This window comes from Accipiter gentilis, chromosome 17 (genome assembly GCF_929443795.1).
Source record: "Accipiter gentilis chromosome 17, bAccGen1.1, whole genome shotgun sequence".
NCBI lineage: Eukaryota > Metazoa > Chordata > Aves > Accipitriformes > Accipitridae > Astur > Astur gentilis.
In genome coordinates, this window is record NC_064896.1 from 11,984,966 (window position 1) to 12,010,720 (window position 25,755).

Genomic DNA, 25,755 nt, shown 5'->3' on the forward strand with positions numbered 1-25,755 from the left:
AAGGGAATAAAATACATTAAGGTAAAAAATTTTAATATGGAAGCTCTCTCCCTCTAATATACTCCATTTGCAGAAGGGAAAACCCCAAAGATTTCAGCTGTCCACAGAAGAGTACAGCTTTGTAAGGAAAACCAGGTTAGCTGCTCACAGATTTACTTGTTACCTTTCTGTTTTTTCTGTGGCATTTTACTGGAAAGAAGTTATCAGTTACTTACGCAGAATGTTTCTAACCAGAAATTATGGGAGTCCTGAACCCATTCATAGCAGGAAGGAAACAGTTTTATGAGCTAAAATTCATGAGTCCTAGTGACTAACTGCCACCAAGAACAATGAAGCAGCAGGTTATGCCAGTTTTTACAGGACAGGAACAAACTCTTGAAGGTTGTCCGGTTTCCTACCTCAACAGCCCACAGTGTTTTCTCCTCAGTTAAGTACAAGGAATGGAAGCTTAGAGGCACTAGGCAGCTTAAAAATCACTTCTTGGTAATTCAACATCTTTATTTGTATAGCATGCAAGAAAATGGGAATAACGAGCTCCATCTGAACATCAGTAGAGCTGCCCTTCCTTTGAGAAAAAGCAAGAGACAATATTTGTATTTCCCTCTTTCTTTAAAACTGTACAAGATTAGTATCTCTGTGGAGATTTTTCTGCAATCCCATGTCCTGTTTTAACCCAGATCACTACTAAGTCTTCAGCTGAAAACGCCATGTGACAGCACACCCAGAACACAAATCCTGGATGTACGTGTTCAGAGTGGGGGAAGAGGAGAAAAGAACATCAGCATGGGAAGGGAAGCAGCGTAAGGTATTGGAAGGCAAGCCCAAATCCCAGTGCAGCATAGAGTACAATTGTTCACGGATTTCTGTGGTCGGACTGTTTCTCCAGGGCCTGGGGAAAGGAAGGAGACTAAGTTTTTAAGACGGTCTCTGCTCTGATCTCCTCACCCCAGGTCTCTGACAGACCCTTCTGACCTCGGTTTCATTCCTCTCCTCTCCTGCCCTGGGTTAGCTCCAGGGCTCGGTTGCTGCGCAGGTCTAAGGGGGCTGTGCAGAATAAAATGTCTTTGGCAGCATTTCTGGCCCTGCTTCTTCATTTTTGTTCTGTTTTTTGAAGTTACTAATAGTTTATTTAAGAGGAGGAGGAAAGAAGAATGTACCCTACATGCCAGGGAAACTTTTTCTTCTGGATTCTCATAGTGGCTCTTTCCCTTAAAAGGGAATCTTTGCTTGGCATCCGGATGCTCTGCTGTAAACAGTCAATGCCAAGGCATGGCAGGCATGTTAAGGATGACAAGTGCCATAGCATTATTTCATAATGCTGCTTCTCAACAGAAAGTCCAAAACATTCTGTAGGGCCACAATGAGTTTCCAGCTGGTGCTGCTGGCAAAGCAAGTAGCACATGGGACACCTGCACATGCTACATCTCTGGTACATCAGGCCTTCCCATTTGCTTTTGTAGGACTCCCCACCCATCTACTGGTGAAAAGTCTAGAGCACAAGTCCTGCAAGGAGCAGCTAAGGGAACTGGGGTTGTTTCGCCTGAAGGAAAGGAGGCTGAGGGGAGACCTTATCACTCTCTGCAACTACCTGAAAGGAGGTTGCAGCGAGGTGGGGGTCAGGCTCTTTTCCCAAGTGACAGGACAAGAGGAAACGGCCCCAAGTTGCACCAGGCGAGGTTTAGACTGGATATCAGGAAAAATTTCTTAACTGAAAGGGTTATCAAGCACTGCAACAGGCTGCCCAGGGAACTAGTGGTGTTACCATCCCTGGAGGTATTTAAAAGACGTGTAGATGTGGCCCCTAAGGACATGGATTAGTGGTGGACTTGGCAGTGTTAGATTAATGATTGGACTCGATGACCTTAAGAGTCTTTTCCAACCTAAATGATTCTATGATTCTACTTCTCTTTCCCCTTGCATGTCACCTCCCAGCGCTAGCTCAGTGTTTGCCGTGCTGTTTGCCAATAGTGGCCTGTCAGCTGCATATTAACTGCCTTTCCAAGTACAGTGCTGAAACTCCCAGGTATTTGTAGGTGGCCAGGTACCACTGCTGCTGCTCCTCTTCTGCTCAGGATTCCCCATCTTCTCTTTAATGCAGCTCTGGGAAAAATGACTACAGAGGCAAGGCCAGGCATGCAAACAGCTCAGTTAATGCTACAAAAATGCACAGAGTGCATTCTTGTGGTAAAGCACACTGGACTAGAGTTTCCTTTCTTCTCTGGGTGTACCTTCCAGAACTCATGTTCACAAGCCCTCATCCTCATGGGTGACTTCAACCACCCTGATACCTGTTGGAGGGACAACACAGAAGGGCACAAGCAATGCAGGAGGTTCCTGGAATGTGTTGATGACAACTTCCTTCTCCAAGTAATGGAGGAGCCAATGAGGAGAGGTGCTGTGCTGGACTTTGTTCTCACCAGCAAGGAGGGGCTGGTGGGGAATGTGAAGCTCAAGGGCAGCCTTGGCTGCCGTGACCATGAAATGGTGGAGTTCAAGATCCTTAGGGCACCAAGAAGGGTGCAAAGCAAGCTCGCTACCCTGGACTTTGGCCTCTTCAGGGATCTGCTTGATAGAACACCATGGGATAAAGCCCCAGATGGAAGAGCGGCCCAAGAAAGCTGGATAATATTCAAGGATCAGCTCCTCCACGCTCAGGAACAATGCATCCCAACAAAGACGATATCAGGCAAAAATGCCAGGAGGCCTGTGTGGATGAACAAGAAGGTCCTGGACAAACTCAAACACAAAAAGGAAGCCTACAGAGGGTGGAAGCAAGGACAGGTAGCCTGGGAGGAATACAAAGAAATTGCCCAAGCAGCCAGGGATCAGGTTAGGAAAGCTAAAGCCTTGATGGAATTGCATCTGGCCAGGGACGTCAAGGGCAACAAGAAAAGCTTCTATAAGTACATCAGTGATAAAAGAAAGACTAGGGAAAGTGTGGGCCCTCTCTGGTAGGGAACAGGAGGCCTGGGACATGGAGACGTGGAGAAGGCTGAGGTACTTGCTGACTTTTTTGCCTCAGTCTTCACCAGCAAGTGCTCCAGCCACACCGCCCAAGTCACAGATGGCAAAGGCAGGGACTGAGAGGATGAAGACCCACCCACTGTAGGAGAAGATCAGGTTTGAGATCATCGAAGGAGCCTGAAGGTGCAAAAGTCCATGGGACCTGCTGAGATGCATCTGCAGGCCCTGAGGGAACTGGCAGAGGAAGTGGCTAAGCCACCATCCGTATTTGAGAAGTCATGGCAGTCTGGGGAAGTTCCCACTGACTGGAAAAGGGGAAACATAGCCCCCGCTTTTAAAAAGGGAAAAAAGGAAGACCCGGGGAACTACAGGCCAGTCAGTCTCACCTCTGTGCCCAGCAAGACCATGGAGCAGATCCTCCTGGAAACTATGCTAAGGCACATGGAAAATAAGGAGGCAATTGGTGACAGCCAACACGGCTTCACTAAGGGCAAATCATGCCTGAAAAATTTGGTGGCCTTCTACAATGGCGTTACAGCATTGGTGGATAAGGAAAGAGCAATGGGCATCATCTGCCTGGAATTGTCCAAAGCATCTGACAGTCCTGCACAACACCCTTGTCTCTAAATTGGAGAGACATGGATTTGACAGAAGGACCACTCAGTGGACAAGGAATTGGCTGGACAGTCACACTCAAAGTTGCAGTCAACAGCTTGATGTCCAAGTGGAGATCAGTGACGAGTGGTGTTCCTCAGGGGTCAGTATTGGGACTGGCACTGTTTAACATCTTTGTTGGTGACAGGGAAAGCGGGACTCAGTGCATCCTCAGCAAGTTTGCCAATGACACCAAGCTGTGTGGTGCTGTCAACATGCTGGAGGGAAGGGATGCCATCCAGAGGGACCTTAACAGGCTTGAGAGGTGGGATCGTGCGAACCTCATGCAGTCCAACAAGGCCAAGTACAAGGTCCTGCACATGGGTTGGGGCAATCCCAAGCAAAAATACAGGCTGTGCAATAAGTGGATTGAAAGCAGCCCTGCAGAGAATGACTTGGGTGTGTCAGCTGACGAAAAGCTCAACACGACTTGGTAATATGCTTTTGCAGCCCAGAAAGCCAACCGTATCCTGGGTTGCATCAAGAAAAGCATGACCAGCAGGTCAAGGGAGGTAATTGTCCACCTCTGCTCTCATGAGACCCCACTTGCAGTACTGCCTTCAGCTCTGGGGCCCCCAACATAAGAAGGACATGGACCTGTTGGAGCAGGTCCAGAGGAGGGCCACAAAGATGATCAGAGGGCTGGAGCACCTCTCCTATGAAGACAGGCTGAAAGAGTTGGGGTTGTTCAGCCTGGAGAAGAGAAGGCTCCGGGGAGACCTTACAGCAGCCTTCCAGTACCTAAAGGGGGACTACAGGAAAGCTGAAGAGGGACTTTTTACAAGGGCATCTAGTGATTAGACAAGGGGTAATTGGCTTTAAACTGAAAGAGGGTAGATTTTGATTAGATGTAAGGAGAAGGTCTTCACTGTGAGGGTGGTGAAGCACTGGGACAGGTTGCCCAGAGAGGCTGTGGATGCCCCATCCCTGGGCGTGTTCAAGGCCAGGCTGGATGGGGCTTTGAGCAACCTGGTCTAGTGGAAGGTGTCCCTGCCCATGGCAGGGGGATTGGAACTAGATGATCTTTAAGGTCCCTTCCAACCCAAACCATTCTGTGATTCTACGAACTCCTCCCCCAGACTGAGAGGAGGTATCCACAGCCTGTTTGCCTTTGGGGAAGGTCTTCTGACTGTGTAATCCTTGCACTGGTCCAGGTTCCCCTCCAGTGAACACACTTGGGAGGAGCTAAGTGGGACAGAGCCCCAGGAACACCAGGGAAGTGATGTCAAATGGGAGACAAAGATATTATTTATTTCTAGGAGCCAGTGATGCAATTTAAAAAGAACTATTCACTACAGAAACAGAAAATTACCTTGTCCAAGCAAACACCCTGTTGTTCTTCATTTTGAAATGTTCTCTTTTACATTCCTGCCAAAAAGCCCTCACATATCCAAACCAGGAGGTGCCAACATGAAGCCTCAGCAAGACTTTCCCTAAGTGATTTACTAGAGCCCAGATTTTTGGTAATTTGGGGATTAGGAAAGAAAAAGGACACAAATCTTTCCTAAGGTTTATTTTGAAGACCTCTACATGGAGCCAAATTAGGTTTGTGGTAAGAGAGATTCAGTAGGTCATAGATTAACAGCGTTGCAACAATTAATTTATCCAATGCTTAGAACAAACCATACAGCAGAACAGTGCATCATAGGTGCCCAAGTCCTAAGCCCGTGACACACATGGAGTGGTGGTTCTTGGGTTTGTTTCTGAGTCTCCAATTGTAGGCAAACTCTGGCTGTCTGACAAAGGAAGCTGAAAACTGAGCAGAAAGAGGGCAAATCCTTGCTTGAGAAAATGTCTCATAGTATACTCTCTCCTGCTTGCAACTCCCCCTCCCCTAGAACTGTACTCTCAGAGCAGACCCTGGTGCAGGGCACCAAGGGACAGGAGAGGCCATGCCATGCTATGCTAACTCTCCAGGGCATGTCTGCCCAGCTATTCATCAGTTCACCACCCGAAAATACCGGCTGGAGTTGTGCGTTCTGGGTTTTGTCTTGTTAACATGCAGCTCCTTTTAGTCCCCAGGCACACGCTCCAAACCCATCAGGCCCACACACAATACCAAGATAAGGTTGCTCCTGTATCCTTGCCTCCCTTAGAGGAAAAATGTCATTTGTATTCTAGCAACACAAATGCTTCTTCATCATCCTCCATTGCTAAATATACTCCCATACTGCAGCTAGACAGTAGGAACAGGATTCATTTCACCTAGCCACAGACACCTGCATATGTAAATGTTTAATACCTGAATGGCTCTCTAAGAACCTTTTAAAGTCAGCAGAGATAACTGTTTTTTTCTCTACACTGGAAAACACTTCAGTCCAATGCAGAGATCTATCATATACCTTAAATTTCTTTAATTAAAACACACAAGCAAAAAAGAAAAAGTAGCTCTCAACTGAGAGCAGACAATGGCAGAGATAACAAGCCTGTTTCTCTTACAGATGCTGCATGCTGCAGTAGGGAGATCTCCTGCGATACAGAGCCATGAGAAAAAGTGATCTGCACCAAGATTTGAAAGCAAGGAAGTTTTGGGGTGGCTTTAACACCTTTTACACTTCAGGGAAGGCAAATATAGGCCTGTCAGGTTGTCATGGTTTAACCCCACCCCGTAACTAAGCACCATACAGCCACTTGCTCACTACCACACCTCTCCCCAGTGGGACAGGGGAGAGAATCAGGAAAAAGTAGCACTCGTAGGTTGAGATAAAGACAGTTTAATAGGACAGAAGGAAAGAAGATGATGATGATGATGATAATAATAAAATCACAATAATAATAAAAGAACTGGAATATACAAGTGATGCACAATGCAATTCTCACCACTCACTAACTGATCCCTAGTTAGTCCCCAAGCTGTGATCCCCCCACCCCCACTCCCTCCAGTTTATATACTGGGCATGACGTCACATGGTATGGAATACCCCTTTGGCCAGTTTGGGTCAGCTGTTCTGGCTGTGTCCTGTCCCAACTTCTTGTGCCCCTCCAGCCTCCTTGCTGGCTAGGCATGAGACACTGAAAAATCCTTGACTTAGTATAAACACTACTTGGCAACAACTAAAAACATCAATGTGTTATCAATATTATTCTCATACTAAATCCAAAACACAACACTATACCAGCTACTAGAAAGAAAATTAACTCTATCCCAGCCAAAACCAGAACACAGTTTATTATTATAATACTCATAATAGTGTTTTTTCAAACACATGATCCAAAATGCTGGAGGCCAGAAAAACTGCTTGCAAAGGACAAGGGAAAACTAAAAAGAACCTCACTGGCAAAAAAAAGTCCATCTCTCTCAGTTTTTAGACTCTGCAAATTGCAAGAAAACCTAAATGTACTATAGTAAAAGCACAGAAACTTAATTAACATATCTATTCCCTGTGTGTTTTCAGACACATCTACTAACTTAAGCAGTGATTTATTTATTTATTATCCTGTAATCTTCTATTGGAACACACTTGAGTTATTTTGACTTCTGTGTCATGATTAAATTCAAGTTCTGGCAGTAACTGCTCCTCCTGGTTATTCTGATGCAGCCCTGTTATCTTTCTAGAAGAGCACATGCAGTACACTTTGGTCCACCTTTGCAGGGAGGGAGTTCACCACCAGAGTACATAAACCACTGAAGCCACTGTTATCTTCCAACCCTTATGAAGTTTGTAGACCTGGCAGATTGCAAAGCTATCTTTTTATTTCTAAACTGAGCAAATTTGATTTGGAAACCTCATGGCCTCATAAATGTGGGATTTCACAACATAGCTTGCACAGAGTTGCTTTTCAGGATAGAACTGTGCTTTAATTGCTGGGAATTATTTCACCATGGCAACCTGGCTTCAGCAGCCAGACTTCTTGCTATACAGCCCAAGATACACAAACGCAGACAGTCTACTCTGCTCAGAGAGTACCACGGTGCAGACAGGTTTGTCTTTGTAAGAACTATTTTAGTTTCCTCACTGCTTTTTTTCCCTTGCAAGCTCTCTTTGTACCATGAAAAACATTTATCTAACAATACTAACTAGTTTTAAGTAGTACTGTAGCCTAAAGAAAACCCGCAACAAAGGAAATACGTTAGATATGCAGGCCAAGCTCACCACCTTACTTGCACACTATGCTTTGGAAGACAGGTACGTATAATGTCTAATCTACTTGTAGTCTGAAGTTTACAATTCTCAACTTCCAAAAGTCTACAAGAATGTCCAAAAATGCATTTTATAATTACATTGTGCAGTCTGAAAGAAGGCAATATGGACTGCATGACATTCCCCAAACAGTTAATGAGAATACTCGCTCCAAGAGTCTGTGCTCTCGATAGATAAATATTTTTCAACATGGTGCAACATGTCAGCTTGCAGCTGAGCTCAGTCATAGTTGTTGTCTCTCTCCTCAGCTCCCCAGAGGCAAGGAACAGTAAAGGACTGTCTTTTTACTTCCGGCAGGACTGGGCAAATTACAACTATTTAGGCACAAAAAGTGTCCTACATCAGAAGGATAAGCTAGTTATTTTTTGTTGGGAAGAGAGAAAACAAATTCATCACCTGCCTTGCTACTACAGTTCCACCTTTGAAAACATCATCTATATGTAATCACACAGTAGCCAAGACTTCAACAGCTGAATCCTGCACATAAACACCATCTGGTTTACACCTTAAAAAAAAAAATGTGGTTTAATAGGACAGAAAAGTGCTAGGGCATATCACAACTGAGAGTGTACATAGAAACACAGGTAACAACACAGGTATTTCAAACATCTTAGCTTTTTTTTGTAGGAGCTTCAGTAAACAACATAAACTCAATTAGATGTATAGCATGGGAAAAAAAATGTAAGTTGTTTTCACTGTTCATAAGCAATTTCACATGCCTGCACCTGTAAACTCACTTTTAAAGCCTTTGTACTAGCACACGCATGTGCATCTTGTTGCATTGAGACAGAGCTGTGAGGAATGCAATTACCTACCGAGTCATTAGTTATTGAACAGGTTGGGCAAAGAAATACCAATGTGAAGAAGCAGCTCCACCTGAAATTGTCATCCACTGTATCAAGCTCCACAAACTCATCTCTTACACTTTAAATTAACTACAGCATTTTAATTAGGAAGGATATTTATTTACTAGAAATGACCGTGGGTCGAGGTCAGTTCCCTCTCAATAGCAGCTTTGAATATCAAAAATTAATTATTATTTTTTTCTTTTGTTAATTTTCTGGCTTTCATTTAAACCAAAGTTAGTTCAGGGAAGTCCCACCTCTCCTGGCATGCCTTAGATCAGATCCCGTGATGAGAAACGGTGCCTTTCAGTCTTAGTATGAACTATCTCGTTAAACAAAAAAAACTGAAATCCATAATTAGAAGGCATAAACTGTGTCTCCTCACAGGGTAAGAAAGAGTTGAAGGTAAAAGGAATCAAAGCATTATCTTAATTAGGTAACTTTCATTAACAAATTATATGTACAAAACATTCACTAACCTAAACATGTAGTTAATTTTTAAACTTTGCGACAGAATGATGCAATGCTCTGTTCAGTTTTGTTATAAACAGCACACAGCTGTTTCAGTATGCCCTAGAAAACAGCACATTAAAGTTTTGCTTTCTATACAATAGAGGAAAAAAAAAATGTATTTAAAGTACAAACTCTGTGGAATCATGGGCCAAAGTAAAGAATATTTGAATGACTGAAAAAAATAGTAGGGTGGATAATAGTTTAATTACTGGTACAGTTAGATCAGCCACTGTTAATTAGCTCATGAGACAGCAGTGATTCCCAACCTTAATTTATTAATTTTCAGGGTACTCCAAGGGAGACTGAAAAGCTTAAGTAGAAGCATCTTTACAGATGCTTACTGATCCATTAGCAATCAGAAAAACCCAAAACCATAGATACTCAAACTTGGAGTGTTACCTCCAAGGGCTTGCTGAAATACAAATTCATTCTTTTAATTAAATGCCAAAAGCTCAGCCAAGAAATTGGTTAAGGGAAACTAGTAATTTTCAAAAATAAATAATAAAATTAGATGCACAGTTGCATGCTGAATTTGTCTCATTCCCTTGGCTGCACATGCAAATGACAAGCAGTATCTTTAACTGTCCATGTGGATTTGCAATTAATCAGTTCACATAAGCAGAAACCAACATCTAAGATTCTTCCTCAAAACCCAATGCGAAGTCATGCTTTTGCACTAGCTTTTGCAACCCAACAGCACACCTCAAAAGAAGGGATGGTTATGACCACCTAACTCTTCAAACACAGCCTGCACTGCTCGCCTGAGAAGCCCTGTTTCAATTCCTGGCAGCAGCCAACAGTTCACACTGGGTTTGCAGAGATGTAACCATACTTGTGCGTAGCTGCGCTGGTAGTTTCACTGTGGAGAAATGAAAGATGGTCCCTAACCAGTGAAGAAGTCTCTCTCAAAATAGTTTACTATCACTGTTGGGTGATCCAGTTACTTCTCAATATTTTATTCTCTACTTCAATAATCAATAGGAATCCTTCTCATAAAGCCTGTAACTGAATTCACTTAACAGATTAGTTAGCTCGACTAAGAAAGATGTGCAGATTTAAAGATTGATGTATTTGAATGATGTACCTAGACATGAAAGAAAGCTTTGTATGCTGAAAAACAACAGAAAAATAAATATTTCAGTTGAGACAAAATACAGTTTCCCCTCTGCCCCACACAGTGGTCTCAAGACCCCAGCTTTATCTTTTCCCTGCACAGGTTTATTCTGAAGAAATAAAGCAGTCACATCAAAACTGAGGACTTTGTGTAATGAAGAATCAGCAAAACTTCTTTTATCACAATTTCCTTTCCCCTATCTTGCCAAGTGCATCCTGCTGATTGTCAGCACTTCTTCCTGTAAGGCTTTGGTGTTCCAAATCTGGGATTTGTGGTCACATTGGACTGAAGAGTAGATCTGGTTAAGTGTCTGGAGTGTGAGTGGAGCTACCAAGGTGCACCTTATGTCACCTCTCCTGTGTGTGAATTTTTGTATAAAAATAAGCCCAAGCCTTCTTTCTTCATTAACTCCATGTACTTTTTATGGTGTGCCAGGATTATTTTTTGCAGATATTAAAGCTGTCCTAGGAATTTTAATATTCTGTCACTACCTGCTGTTCTGAGGACAGCTGCACTCACTGCTGATTCTTCCTTTTTTAAAAATGAATTACACAGACATCCACAATGTTCCATTTACCTGGGGAGCATCTGCTACCACCAGTCCCTGCTGTCTGAGCAAAAGCACTTCTAAACTTATTTCAGTACCAGACAGAAATTAACTTGGAAAATTAACAGAGCAGCATTTTCTGACAAGCTCATCAAACAACCTAGCTCCACTGTTAATGAACACCATTAATTCCAAGAAGTGGGTTTTTTCTTCAGAAAGCTGGAAGAAAGGGTTAATCCATACATCCTACACCCTTCTCTTTCCAGAGACCAAGTGCTGGCAGCTCTTAAAAGAAAAGCAACATCTCTAACAGCAATTTGCTGAAGTCTTAGTTAAGATTCGGTTAAGCCCCACAGCACCAGGGATTAAGAAATAGGATTAGAAAATCCCCCTCAACAAAAGATTTTATCAAACTCAGTTTTGGTGTAGTCACAGAGAAAGATGTATGATAGGGGAATGGATAAGTTTTGCCTTAGTCATCTCAGAGACAGGGAAACAACTGGTGGGAGACCACATTCCTAACACCATACCTCTTCAGCAAGGATGATCATGAATGGAAAGAGAAAAGCTCTTCTACAGAGGATTTTTTTTTCCTCCTACAAACCTACTTGATAAAGACCTTGGGGCGCACAGATGGTTTGAGATACCAGAGAACAGCAGATAGAAATTAAGTGTGAAATGGATACTTTCTCCATAAAGAGCAGCACCAGAAACATGGGCTATTACAACACAGGAAGCAGAGACAAACCAGGAATTGTAGTCAACTACCAGAAGGATGAATGTTGTGCACTCATACTTTGTGTATATATAAACTGAAATCATCTCCCAGGAAGAAACAAGCAGCTCAAATCTGGAGCAAATCCTATAATGAACTAGACACATACCAAGAACACAAAATAAAAGAAAGGTGAATAATTTCAGAAGTTTGAGATTACAATCAAATCTATTCCTCTTAAAGTGTCCAGGAGGGATCTTAAGAAAAAAGAAGCTTACTTTTGCCTGTAAAACAGAGCAAAATGCTGTTAAACCTTGGGCAGGTGCCCTTCCTATACTAGCTCTGGAGACACCTTACAAGGTTATTTCAACACACAGAAGAATTTTAGCAGTCCTCTCCCTCTGGCTTATTGCTTCACAGGATGTAGAACACGTAACCAAAATACAGCTCAATGTTGTAAATACCTCTGAAGAAAGACACTGACTTCTTCATTAAGTTAGTAAATTGTGTATGGTTCACCAATTTCCATAAACGCACCAGGGTCATGAGATACTCTCCGGCAGCGAATGCAAGTGAACAGACAGACGACTATACCAAAGAAATGGAGAAGTGCATGGCTCACTGGACCACTAGTGAGGGACAACATCTTTCCAGAGCACAGCTTCAAGTCCTGAGTTCCAGAAGGAGACCAGGTTGTTGCATGGCTTTGTCAGAAGTATCCCACAGCTCACAGTGGGGCTGAACAACAAGCAGAGCACTACAAGCTTTGCAGCCACAACCAGAAGAGACTTTGCTACCTGCGTATGCTGGGAACACCTGCCTGCACAAGCAGGGAGAGTCGCCCCTCTGGAGGGCTGGTCCCAGCCATATGAGTCCACCAGCCTGGCAATGCCACTCAGGCCTACCTCCACTGCAACCTGCTCTGTCCCACGGACAGAACACCCGTGTCAAAGAACAGTCTCCACAAGCACAGCTCTGCTTTCATATGCACAGAAGAGCTACCACAAAGCCCCTCCTGGCTGGTCACACCTTGCCAAAGCACAAGATGTTACTGCCCCATAGTGTCCTTGCTCCTTTCCGAGCAGCTGGGTGAGAGTCCTGAAAGGCTGTCATTGAACAAGAAATCAGCTCCTGTTACAGAAATATTCAGCAAGACACAGCACGACAATTACTGATGTCAGTTGCCCTGAACCATAAACATTTTGAACTATTTTGGTACAATGGAAAGTTGTGGGAGGGAGAAAGAAAAAGAACAGGACAGAAATAGCTGACATGGTTCTGAAGAGCATTTTGCCTATAAGTCCCTTCCCTGCACACTGCCCTCCCTCCCTTCTCTTCTGCCTGTCCCCAGACTTTTGCATTAATCAGATTAGCTAATGTTAAACAAGGCTCTTTCTAATTACTTTCTACTGTAGACTGGACTAAGGTATTGAAAAATGTTTCTACCTAAATTAGGATGAAACAAGATTGATTATTTTTTTTAAATACTTGCTTTAGTCCTGTTGATACACACGAGCATCACAGACAACAGCTATCTTCAGCAATGAGAGTCAAGGCAGTGGAGAAGAGGCAGCCACAAACACCCCCACCTACGTCCCGTTTCATGAACACGTTCAAGACGACTCTGCATGATCACTTAAAAAACAGAATCCAGTGTCAAAATTAACCTGGTTTCTTTCTGATCTTGCTATGAATTGAGGAATAGATATAGGATTTCATTTTTCAAAAATTTCTAAGTGCTGGATGTAAAGATATATAGCACTATCCATGATGCCAACACAAACTTGCTAATTTATCTGACTGAAGCCATCATTAGCACGCTATCACTGAAGACAAATTAGTATACTCTTGAAAAGCACCTGTAAAAATTCCACTTTGTTAGTGATGCCAACGGCACACTTATTCAAAAAGAGTGGGGTTGGTTGTTTTTTTGATTGGTATCCAAATCAATCCCTGCACATTGCTGTAAAAAGGAAGGCTCCTATGAGAAAGTGGAGTTTTAAGTTATCTATTCCCACACTCATCCTGGACTATGTGTACCTATAAATCATACTGTACTTTATCAGAAGTCATTACACAATGACATCACAACTCTGTAGCCCACATCATTCCTCTTTCCTGACACCATATCACCAATTATTAGTCAACTATCCCACAGGGACTCCGTTTCACTGGAGACTTAAAAGGAAACACACCGACTAGGAAGCTGCATGAGGTGCCATCTCTGATAATCACCTGCACAGGACCCAAAGTGCCAGGGCACAGCAAACGCGCTACAGTTCTAAGCCTCATTTGAGCATCTGAATCAGAATTCAAGCACTGGCACAGGCAGTAAACACTGACTGTGTCCTGAAGTCATCAGCAAGCGGCTCTGAAGAATGCTTATGGCCAGATCAGTTATCTGCTGGGACCAAAGAGGGGCGATCTCTCCTGTACCTGCGTCTTCCTTCCACTTGTGCTGCTTGAGGCCAGTAAAAAGCACACCTCTGCAAGGAAGCTAACAGTAATCAGCTGCTTCACAAAAAGCTTGAACAATTAATTAAATAATGGTAAAAAGTAGAATAATATTCCAAGTTTTTACGTTGTACTTTTTCCCTTTCCCCTTCTACCTCTCTCTAGAACCACCAACTTGTAGAAAACAAAACAACAACAAAGAACAGAAAAACTGCATCCATTTCCCCCCCACACACAATTACACAATTCATTACAGGAGAGGAGAAAAATGAGATTAACATATTTCAAAGATACATCTGAAGTGAAACGAAAGTCCTAATTAAACTCTGTGCTAAGTAATACACAACTTCATCTCAGCTATGCTATGATTAATTTAAAGGGGAGATGACACTTTTCTAATGGTACTTTAATTTTTTTAAATCATTACAAGTGTGTAGTCTTGGTCTCATCCCTGAAGTGTTAAACACAGTTTACTAATCCATATGATGAAAGATACAAGCATCTCCAGAGTTCTTCATAGCTGAATCACTAATAAGTTAAAGAAGTAATAAACCTAAAAGTAGCTTTCATAAAAAATTAATTAGAAAGGCTGAGAGCACATCTGTTGCTTTTGTTACATTCCCCCCCCACCCCCCCCCACTTTCTGGTTCAGTTGTCTTTCCCCATGCTCTTTTAAACTCTTTTCAGGTTCTCAGGGATGCTTCTTCTTCTCATGAAGCCTTTTTGCTTCCTCACACTTCCCTCCTTCTTTCCTCCCCATACTGATTTTTCCTTTGGCAGCTGTTCCTACTAGTGTGTGACAGACACTATTTGGCACCCAGCAGCTAGGAGGACTTGGACCTACTAACTAATTAAAACAACTTGCATGTTAAAAGCTTCAAGAGAGTGAGTTAGTTGTAAGTACATACAACTCATGTAAATAATACACAACAAATTTGCTGTGGAGGAAAATCATACTAAGTATCACACTGGAACAACTGAGCTTTAATTCACAACCAGGAGAGAGACAGAAACGGAGGACAATTTAGAGAGAAGACGGGCACTCTACCCCTTGTCCATCGTGAATTTCTGCAGGTCCTTGGCAGCCTGTGGAGTGCCGAGAGGGAATGGTGATGGCTCCCAGTTATGCCTGAGGAAAAACCCTAAAATGCAGTAGGCTGTTCATAACGCTGGGCTACACACAAGCAAGATATCCTTTGAACTCATCACCAAGCCATTTGTAGGCCTGAGCAACAGAAGAAAAATTACTTCATCCACAGTTTAGTATTGATTCATCTTCTGTATAGGCTACAGAAAACTCAATCAGCAGTGTTTCAGGTGGCCAGGCTTAAAAGTCATGTTTGATACCCTTTGTCCTACAGTTATTCTGAAACAGATGGTAAACCATTACAGTAATGTGGGATTCATCTCATTTAACTTCATATGACTAAGAGGTGCTAGCTAGTGAGCTAGTTGCTCTGTATTGAGCTGGCACTGCACCTCTGCACTCAAAAGCTCCCTGTTCTTCTCTACCAACAATAAAGTGGACAAAGCTCACCAGTGGATGCCAATGCTCAAAGAAATCCCACCACAGCTGTCACCAACAAGCCACCATTTTTGGCCTAAATGAGGTCCCATGTGGCTCCTTCTTTCACCACCACTGGGCTCACACTTTCTTAAGCACTAATACCCACTTTCTGCAAAAAGGGAACTTCGATTGGACTTATTTAACCAAGGCTGCTAGCTAGTAACTGTGCTCTTACGCTACCTGATCTATTTGCAGAAAAGGATGAATTTATGTTTTACAGAACAAAAACTGAAGAAAAGCAAGATGAAGCAACACATGTAAGGTCAGATGAGGCATCTGAAGTATATTCAAGAAGAGAAGTAAGAGAACCAGTCTGGCATCTAAAGAAAGTTTTTGTGACTTGACATTTCTCTTGAACTGGGTACAAAAGGAGATAACCCAGAATGAAGAGACACATTTAAAAAACCCTCTACTACAAAATAGTAATTACTCCCATCTAGTAACAGCTTAGCAAAATAAAGTTACACTATTAATTCCCGAGCCCAAAATATTTTATGTATGACAACAACTTTTCCCTGCTTTCACAACAGTTTTATAGCATATGTAGAAACTAAACCTCAGGGAAAAAAAAGGCAAGTAAAATTATGCGCAACTCCTGCACATACTCCAGTTGGAGGAGAAAGGACAAGGTTTGTTATACTTTTTCAAAAGCATGCGCTGAACAAGTGATAAAAATATATGTTTCGCTGCTAAGTCACATGAAGTTACCTATACTTTAAGATAAACTGCCATAGTTGCTGGACAAAAGGTCTGGCAATTCTTCCCTTCAGAGGCACCCATCTATTTACATCTGGGAGTGCTGCCAACAGAACAGCTACCAAAAACTTCAAAAGGTTCACAGCATGAATAGCAAGCCACTGGCCAAAGGATTTTATGATATGACCAGCTGTGTAACACCACACTGAATTATAGACACACCACCCCCAAAAAATGCAAAGAAGGGATGTTAAACTTGTTAAAAAGCTGAAAAAGAAACCCGAATTCCTTAAACTAATGTTTTCTACAGGAAACTAATTTTTAACAGGGGGAAAAAAAAAAAAGGTTCTGTAATACAGCACTTCCTTAAGAACAACTCTAAGCAGTTCTTCTCACCAAGCCTAATGTAAGCCCAGTGAACTCCAAGTTTAAGTTGCAGCCAGAGCTCAGCCGCTTTGTGATCAGAACGCTCTGCTGTAATAAATGGCTCCCCTAAATTCACTCAGGGAGAGAAGAGACATGAGTCAACAGAGGAAGAGAGGGATAATGTTTCTGTTGACAAACATTTAACAATTGGCAACAGATAGTAGGAAACAGGGACAAACGAAAGCTTGCCAAATAAAGTTATGCTGGAGGAACAAGGCTCCTTTTTGGAGCAGCACTGCATTCTTCATAGATCCCAGAAAAATATCTGAACACACTTAACCAAAATAAAAAGCTGCAGTTGTTGAAGAGCAAGGCTGCTAATCCTAATACTTGTGGTGACGTTTTTCCCTGCAAACCAGAACGGGTCAGAACTCCTCCGAATCAAATTACTGCACATCCTTTGCCAAAGAGTCTGGTTTTGGTCTCACGAGTCATACACATCCTGGTGTTCACACAAGCCCTTCTGAGCTACATGAGCAATTTTTTTTTCCCCTCATCTTGCAACATTTCTGTAGAAAACATGCCAAAGCATATGTAGCGCCTCAGTCAGACTCCTTATTCAGGAAAGCCAGGACCTTCACCGTCTGCTTACGTCCTGGAAATTTAGTTCTCAGGGAGCGCAAACAGAACTTGACTGCAGTGTTATGGGTGGACAAATGTTTCTCTCCAAGCAGCTATTGCGGTTCCAACTTCCACCCTCCCAGATTGCCACACAAGACCCAGAGGGAGCCAAAGGCAGCCTCCCTCCTCCAGACGCGAGGGGGGCTGAGCAGTACAAGGCACCCGGGCCAGATTTTTAACTCCGGCTCCAGCTCCCTTCTCTCTCAGGGCCGTACACACGCGCACACACACACTCGTTCCTGGGGGGGTAAACCCCCCGTTCACGCACACCCACCCGGCCACGGGAGCCCCGCGGGGCAGCCGCCCTGCCTGCCCGCCGCCGGACCCGTCCTTACCGCAGCACTTTGCCCACCGCCTGCAGGACCATTTTGCAGCTTAATCCGGGTTTGGGACTCTGGGCGAGGACGGGCCGTTCACCGGGGAGGCTGCAGTGATCCCCAACCATGGTACGGCGGGAGGAGCGCGGCGCAGCCGAGCCGAGCCGAGCCGAGCCGAGGGGGGAAACGCCGGGGCGCCGGTGGGCAGGGCAGGGCAGGGCAGGGCACAGCACGGCCCGGCCCGGCCCGGGCTCTCCGCCCCTCTCCCCGGCCAGCAGCCGCCCGCCCCGCCGAGCGCCGCGGGCCCGCCCCGCCCCCGCCCGGCGCCGCCAATGGGCAGCGGCGCTGGGGGCGGGCGGCAGCCGCGGCTCCTCCGCCCGACCCGACCCGGCCCGGCGCTGGCCGGAGAAGGCCGCGGCTCGGTCACGCAACCCTCTCCTCCCTCGGGCCCCGGCGCCGCGCAGCGCTTTGCGGTACATTTCGGGGAAACGCTGCAAGGAGCCGGGGGGCCGTGGCGGGTCTGCGAGCAGTGGGGCAGGAGGGAGGGAGCAGCCCGGCCCCGGCCCCAGAGGGTCCACCAAAGCAGCACTGTCCAACAAAGCACCGCCATCAATAATAAAATCCCCTGCCGCTTCTTTTGGCAGCCAAAAAGTAAGGAGGGCAAAGGAGTTGCGGTAGGACGGCGATGCCGCGCGACACGCAGTACTACGGGCCCCATCCGTCATGGGGCCACGCTGGGCTCCCGGTGAGAATGGGAATAATGACGCCTTCCGCGAGCAAGGCTTTGCGCTGCTCTCTCAGGACTGGGCGACAAACAGGGGCACGGGCTAGCCCAAGAGCAGAGCTAGATACGTTCTGCCAGAAACACAGTTTTACACAGTGAATGTCAGCCCAGCAATGACATCAAGACCTGTATCAGAGGGGTTTAAACAGAGGAAGGGTGAACAGTAAAACCACAAACGGCAAGAACCACCTTGCCCTTACAACCAGAGTTAAGAGCAGGTGCTTGGGCAATGGTCCTCAGAGGACAAGTGATTAAGCAGCATCCCCAAACATAAGGTCCACTGTGACACACCAGCAGTTTTACACAGGGAAACTGCTTTGCAGTGAGTTTTCCTAACAGACCTTTGAAAGGCACTGTACATCCAGCTCCTTAGCCCCACCACATAACCACCACTCCGCACACACCTTTTGGACAGGCAGCTGTGGCCACGGCTTGCTGATGTAGCATTTAGAGCCAAATCATAACAAAAAATGTGACGGGTGTGGTGTGACCTAGAACACAAAGCCCTGAGGACATCGCTTATTCTGGCACACTAAAACCCGACCCGTGACATCTCAGAGAACGGTGGTGTTGCCATTTTACATACACCAGCTGCAGTCGGAAGGGGCAGTTCCCCAGACAGGTATAGCCAAGCACTCCAGTTCGTTTACTAAACAGACATCTTCCCCTGTAAACAGAAGGCCAACAGACTTGTTGAATTAAACCTAGCACAAATCATGCCATTGCTGCTGTCACCAACCCGACATCACTCGGTCAAAGCAGGTGGGAATGTGGCTGCTGTTTGCATAAACCCAAGAAACTGCAGCCACGTGACGCAACTTGGAGGAATCACGTGCTGCTACTCATTCCCAAAGCACCTACCCAGGCAGCAGTGTTTGTCAGTCACACGCTGTCTTTAGTCGCACGTCCAAGTTAGGCCTCTACGCCCTTGTGAAGCAGGAGGTATTTTTATTCCCACTCTCCAAGCAATCCACTTAAGATGGAGTTTTAATGACTTCACTGATAGCACACAGGAAGCCTGCAGCTGAACACAGCTCAGCTTTCCACTCTGCAGCCCAGCGCTTCATACAGAAGATTATCCAACCCTTGAAAAATCTGATGCTTGCTCAATCTTTTCCCCAAGTAACAGCGACTTGTCACAGTAACATTAAAAAGCAACAGTCCTGGCAAATGGAGGAAGGACACCTGCCAAGAGGGCAGTTGCCCTTGCTTCGTTCACCAGTGAAATCTGCACAGAGAGAATTTTGTTTGTTAAAAAAACACCCTAAAAACAACGAGCCTGTGATATAAAGCAGCTTAAGTTTTATTAAAAGTCTGTCTATCCAAAGTAAATTAAAGAAAAATCCAGGGGTCAAACCAAAATAAATACAGCTCTGTGGTGTTACAGTTGGATTTGGAAAGCTGGCCTCTCCATGACTCTGACAGCTAAACACTGCTCTTCAGAGATGGAGCTTCAGTGATATCACACAGGTTAGGAACTGATGCTCTGGTATTAAAACTGACAGATAACGGAAATAAAATTTTTAAACCTGATATCTTTTTATTTTAACCCAGATGAATGACCCACTTCTCTATTCTGTTAGCTTCTGCATCAAACCGGTGCTTTCCCTTTCTTCAACCACACCTGTCCACAGCACCCTTTCCTCCACCTATCAGTTTTCCTCCATTCAAGCATATCCCCTTTTTGGATATACTGCATGCTACAGTTTACCATGCTATGGTCAATTTTAAATGCTCCAAAATAATAAAACCAAAACACACAATTTATTTATATGGCATCGACATAAGTAATTTAAAACACACGTGCAGCATGGATTCTCACACTTCAACAAGATTTAGGGGACACGTGCAGACACAAATGGGTTTAAGTGAAAGCCACTACATCCAGAAAGATCAGTACTCAATCTAAAAGCAATTTATTTATTTGAATACAGCCACTGGTCTGATCTCTACGTATGCATATTCTGAAGGATGCATATCTGCACTTCCTCAAGAGTGTGTCTTACAGCCGTCCGATATGCTGCCTATTTACATCCATAGGTAGCTTCTTTTTCACCTGCTTCCTCAACATCCTCTGCATGAAACAACTGTTGGATCCAGCCTTAGCACAAGTGTGCTTCAGCAGCAGCAAACTGCTTCTAGCAGATACCTTACTTACCGGCCAGGCTTGAAAGATCACAGAGTTGAGTATTGAAATAAATACTAAAACATTAACAGAAATACCTGTGAACAGACCTACCAACAGCTTTATGGCTTGTACGTCAGCAAGACAGTAACATCACTGCTGGCACGGGAAGGGCACAAAATGGTATAATACTAGGAAGAGGGGAGCCCCATTTCCCACCACTTACACATGACTATATGTGCTTACAGTGCACTGACGGAAAGTTTTCTACATTGATCCCAACTACCAAGCCGAGGAATGGTATTTATAAATTTTATGAATAATGCTTTGTATTTATGATGACGTTTTAAGAAGCAGTTAACAATTACATATTTATTTGCCCCTTTTATGGTTCCATAAAAATTAAGTGTCAAGCAGCCACCACCGGGATGTATACTGGTACCCAGAGGTTTGGCAAAGCAAGTCGTATCAACCCAGACAAACAAACAATATCGGGGGGGTGGGGGGGGTGGGGTGGGGTGGGGGGGTGGGGGGTGGTGTATGGGGGTGGGTGGGAATCATAACCATTATTTTGATTAAGGTACAATTCAGCATTTATATGTATAGAAATGAGGCCTTGTAACATCGGACTTGTAAAGTTCTGTTTTAAATTAAACTAAAGTTTATTGTGTGTCCCTCACTGACATATGATGTTTCAATTTTGCTAGCTAATTACCCCTTTTGTTTGACTTTAGTGTGCCCTGCTGGCACGTAGCCAAGTACCCTTTCCAGTTACCTCCAGTGCATCCTCAGGACTCTGGAACCACTCAAAATCAACAATGAAAACATTTTATCTTCTAGCTTGCTTCTAAGTGGTATTTTTACTGAGATTACATTTGCTCCATTTTGTCATCCTCATACAGCAGCAAAGATGGCAGGAGCAACTCTGCTCCATATAGACAGTAAAGGCGTGGATTTTTGACAGAAGACAGCCTGAAGTCAAAGTTATCTCTGTCTCAAAAAGCAGTGGTCATAGTGAAGTGGGAAATAAAAGATTTCGAGGGTATACTTTCAGCTCCACTCTTGAGATAATAGCAGAAGAAATCAGTCTTCCTGACCACACAGAGTGTTGTGATAGAAGCCTTATCAACAGTGGCCACACACATGGCAGAAAGTTTGTGCATATAAGATTGAGCTTAAAAGCAGCACATTTGTAAGTGACAAGGTGCCTATGTTTGCTGCTTTATTGAAAGCTCTGGTAGCAGCAATAAGTCAGTGTCTATCCTGCAACCACCACCTTTGGCTTCATCAGTGCTGGGGTGGGGCGGGGCGGGGGGGGGGGGGGGGGATGGGGCGGTTCTGCAATAGGCAGAGAGAAAAAATGGTACATAACATTCTCACCTAATGCATAACATGAGAAAAAAAAAATCAATTGCAGCAAGAACAGCAAAATATCTCAAAATATCAGTAAAGCTCCACCAGGAACTCCAAAGAATTTATATTATGGCATTTTTGAAAGGATGCACAAAACGAAAAGAACCAAGGGTTCATCAAGTACCACTTTACTTAAAGAAAATAAAGAAAAAAGAAAAAGGAAAGTGAATGCTACTCTATGTACCAAACGCAGAAATCATGATCTCAAAGACGCTGTGTTTCTGACATGTGTGTAGGCATATCTATTGTTCTGAAATCCCAGTTAAGCCAGGTTCATCAAGAAGCATGTACAGATGACAGCTGAAGAAAATGTATGTGTTGAAGGAAGCAGCAATAGCAGCAGCTCAGCAGGAGATATTCAACTCTACCAGCGCTGAGCAAGTACCTGAGAACTATTAAGAAAGGAAGGGACAGTCACACTCATGGAGACCACTCTACATGGAGAAGTGATGTGAAAGAGAGGAGGGAGTTGTTTTTTATCACCTGCATTTCAATCAGTCCTCCTGAGTCAGCCCACCTTAAGTGACAGAAGTCCTCTGCAAAACACATGCTGGCAGAGCACTTGTTTCCTGAGCATCTGTTCCAGGTGAGTTTGTGCAAGTAGATTCTCAGTCAATGAACTGCCATGGACTTAGAGAGAAACATCAGATTCAGACCTTAGTTTGTAGTACCCCTGAAAACTTACTATTATTATAAAAATAATTTCTGTTTTTAAAGGTTATTATTCTGAATCTCTGTCAAGTTCCAAGATTACTGCATTCTGCTTAAAGTTTCCCCTGCTTTCAACTGAAAAGGTTCTTTGCGTTCTGTACTACAGTGTTGTATACCATTATACAGCACCCTATTTCAGTGACGGATGAAGCAGTCCCTATATGGTACCTTTCTTACATAGTTCATTCCAGAATAATAAAACATCACAGTGACACAGCCTCAGGAGGCCAAGAGTTTTCCTCTTTCTAGTTTGCAAAACAATATGCTTGGCACTACTATATAAAGGAACAATAAACTGGAAAATATTTGCAAATAAATAGCTCCAATCTATCACCCTCATAAAACTGTCTTCCATATAGACAAAGTTTGCTGGGTAAAAGCCTAGCAACAGCTCCAGGTGACAGAGAACATCTATCTCAGAGAAGATTAAATCCCTTTTATTTTCTTACAGTGGGGGAGGAGGAGAGAAGAAAACACAACCAAGTAAAGATGTGCCAGTGAAGCTAATGCATTTATCATTCTGAGCACCCAAAAGGATGTCTTTCAACACATGCCTCTCAGATTAAGTCAGAGGAAGAAGCCTTACTAAGCAGAGTACCTGCTGATAGGCTGCATGGGGTACTCAACAGTACTGTAAGGACTGAGATGCTTAATTTATACCATTGCAGCCACAGTTAGGTCGGTCTTTCCTAGAGATAACACAATTGAGAATTTCATCTCACATTTTACCATGCCTTTTTTTTTCTTGCCCTAATTTTGAAGTTTAACTAGGCTGCGCTCCAGGGAAGCATTAGTGCAATATGCATTTGATACAGAAAAGCTAAAATGAAAGACTCCTGTTCTTTTCCTTCCCTTCCCCAAATACGCTGGACCTCAAGCTTCATATAGAGGTAAAACTTCTAAAACTTGGCTAAGAAGTTCTCCCCAGGGATTGTTTAACATATTCAGAGCTACTTGCTACATATATACAGAACTCTCCCTGTAAGTTCTACAACACAACTACTGTTCTCACAGACTTAGGTAAACATAGCATGGAAAACAAAACTCTAATTGCAAATTGGCACAAAACTCTAGACTAAGGAGTCAAAGGTGTAATCAGCACAGGAAAGGAGGGTATCTGTGTCAGCACTGTTATTGGTCAGGACTATCTATGCTTGGGTGGGAAAAGCATAGAAGGAAAAAGGGGAGACACTGGGAGTAAACTTGCAGAGTTTTCCCAGACAGATGGAGACCCACTAAGGAAATACAAGTTTCCCTCCTTTTTGGTGCTAAGAATGGCTTCATTTCAGTATAGCAAATGATTTTATCTCGTAATGTCACATTTAGATGACAGCATGAGGGAAAAACAATTCATGAAATAAGCATGAAATTTATTCTAGGACATTTTTCTCCAGGCATACATTACAAAATATAACCCACACAGCTTACATTATGTAAGATTAAACTGGGGAAACTATTCATTGTAATTCCTGGCACTTACAGAATAATTCCTTAGCTACTACTTCTAAAAAGCAGGACCACAAAATCCAGAAGTCACAAAATTAACTTGGTTCACACCCAGACCAGTGCACATTTGCATTCCACATACAACTCAAAACACACATGCTGCATCCCAGCTAATTTGATTTCTTAATACCTCGCAGACCCAGCACAGATCAGAGTAACAGGAGGCCAGTAACAGCTTCTGCCACGTTAATGATGCCATAAAGTACCTAACTTAAAACCTGAAATAGTTCAAATTTATGAAGCGGATGAAAAAATTTCCAGCAGTTGTTCAGCCTAGCAAAGCCTAGCAAGTACTGTTTGTGTTGCAGCAGCTCAGCTCAGAGGAGGGGCCACTTCACAGCTCTGAAGTAAAACTGGTTTGGTCAGGGTACTTGTGAAGGCGTACACTGGAGATGGACACAGGGCTACAGAAAGACACTAACAAGTAGTTTGTCGGAGGGACTCACCTCTGCTGAAGTTACAAGGCTGCCTTTCAGTCATGGAACTAAAAGCATGTAGATCTTGCCTTTGAGGAATCCTCAAACCTAACATACCACTGATTAAGCATTTTGAGCTATTTGAAAAAACGAACAGTTATTTTTCAGTATGTTAAATGAGGTATTTGTAAATATACTGGGGAAAAAAACAACTTGAAATTTTAGAGGACAATTCTTGACACTTGGTTATAGTCCAGATGTTACACACAAGAACCCATAATATTCTCATAGCAGCAGTCTTGGGTCTTTGCTGCGCTTGCCAGTCTTGCCTGTGCGAGAGCTCTGCTGCACATGGGACATACACTTAAGTAGGCATGGCCACACAGAACTGCATAGCATAAATAACCTGCTTGTAACTTTCCTAAAACTTGTTACGAAAATACAGCCAGTTTTCATGCTTTGATTTTTTCTGACAGAGAAAATGGCTTAAGTGCATTCACTTACCCATTTGATTTCAGTATCAGACTTTGATGGTAGAAAACTTGAAGCATCTTACAAAACCCAACATGATCATATGCTCTTGGGATCAACCCTCTCCTCCAAATTCTGGACAGATTTGGACAAAAAGTGGCACGATAATACAATTAAAGGTTAAGACTACCACACACTTTTCTCAGACACTGCACTAACACATGCTGGAAGCACACTGGTCTAGTTGAATACGGAACTAGTGGATTAAAAAAGCTTGTATACATGGCATTGTTGGGTATGTATCATATTCATCATTTCTAAACAATATTTCTTCAAAAGCAAGTTAAGCGAGCCACTGAGTAAAATCATACTAGTAGTAAAAAAAGCACACAAAGAACACCCAAAAGAGTAAAATTTATGGAAAATATCACTTCTCTATTAAAAAAAAATATAAACACAACTACTTGAATTATAACAAACCATCAGAATTTACCTTTTTAGGCTCAGAATATTTGAAAGCAATTTTTTACAAAGCCCCTCCTGGAAGCGTACAGAGGTCACGAGAGGGTCTACTTACGACAGAACTGCCTTCCAAATTATAGCTAGATTATCACTTTACAGGACACAAGTATTTTTATTACTGTGTCACGCTTACACTGCTGTACACCCTGGTTAAGAGGCAATCATGGATTTCATCTTGAGTGAAACACCATCAAATAAACTTCTATGAACCCAAATCTCATCTGATCAAGGA

General features: G+C 43.5%; 1 protein-coding gene across 5 annotated transcripts in view; it reads right to left on the reverse strand.

Moving 5' to 3' along the window:
• The window catches only part of MOB2 (MOB kinase activator 2), a 121,403-nt gene that overhangs the window by 18,365 nt on the left and 77,283 nt on the right, over window positions 1-25,755 (reverse strand). Inside the window, exon 1 of one of the 5 annotated variants that reach the window (XM_049820782.1) lies at window positions 17,594-17,801. The exons of 3 other annotated variants lie outside the window; for them this stretch is intronic. In XM_049820782.1, the coding sequence (XP_049676739.1) occupies window positions 17,594-17,703 (110 nt within the window). In that variant the 5' untranslated portion in view covers window positions 17,704-17,801. Of the gene's footprint in view, window positions 1-14,996; window positions 15,023-17,593; window positions 17,802-25,755 lie in introns of those variants that run through there. One more of the 5 variants, XM_049820785.1, reaches the window with a different exon arrangement.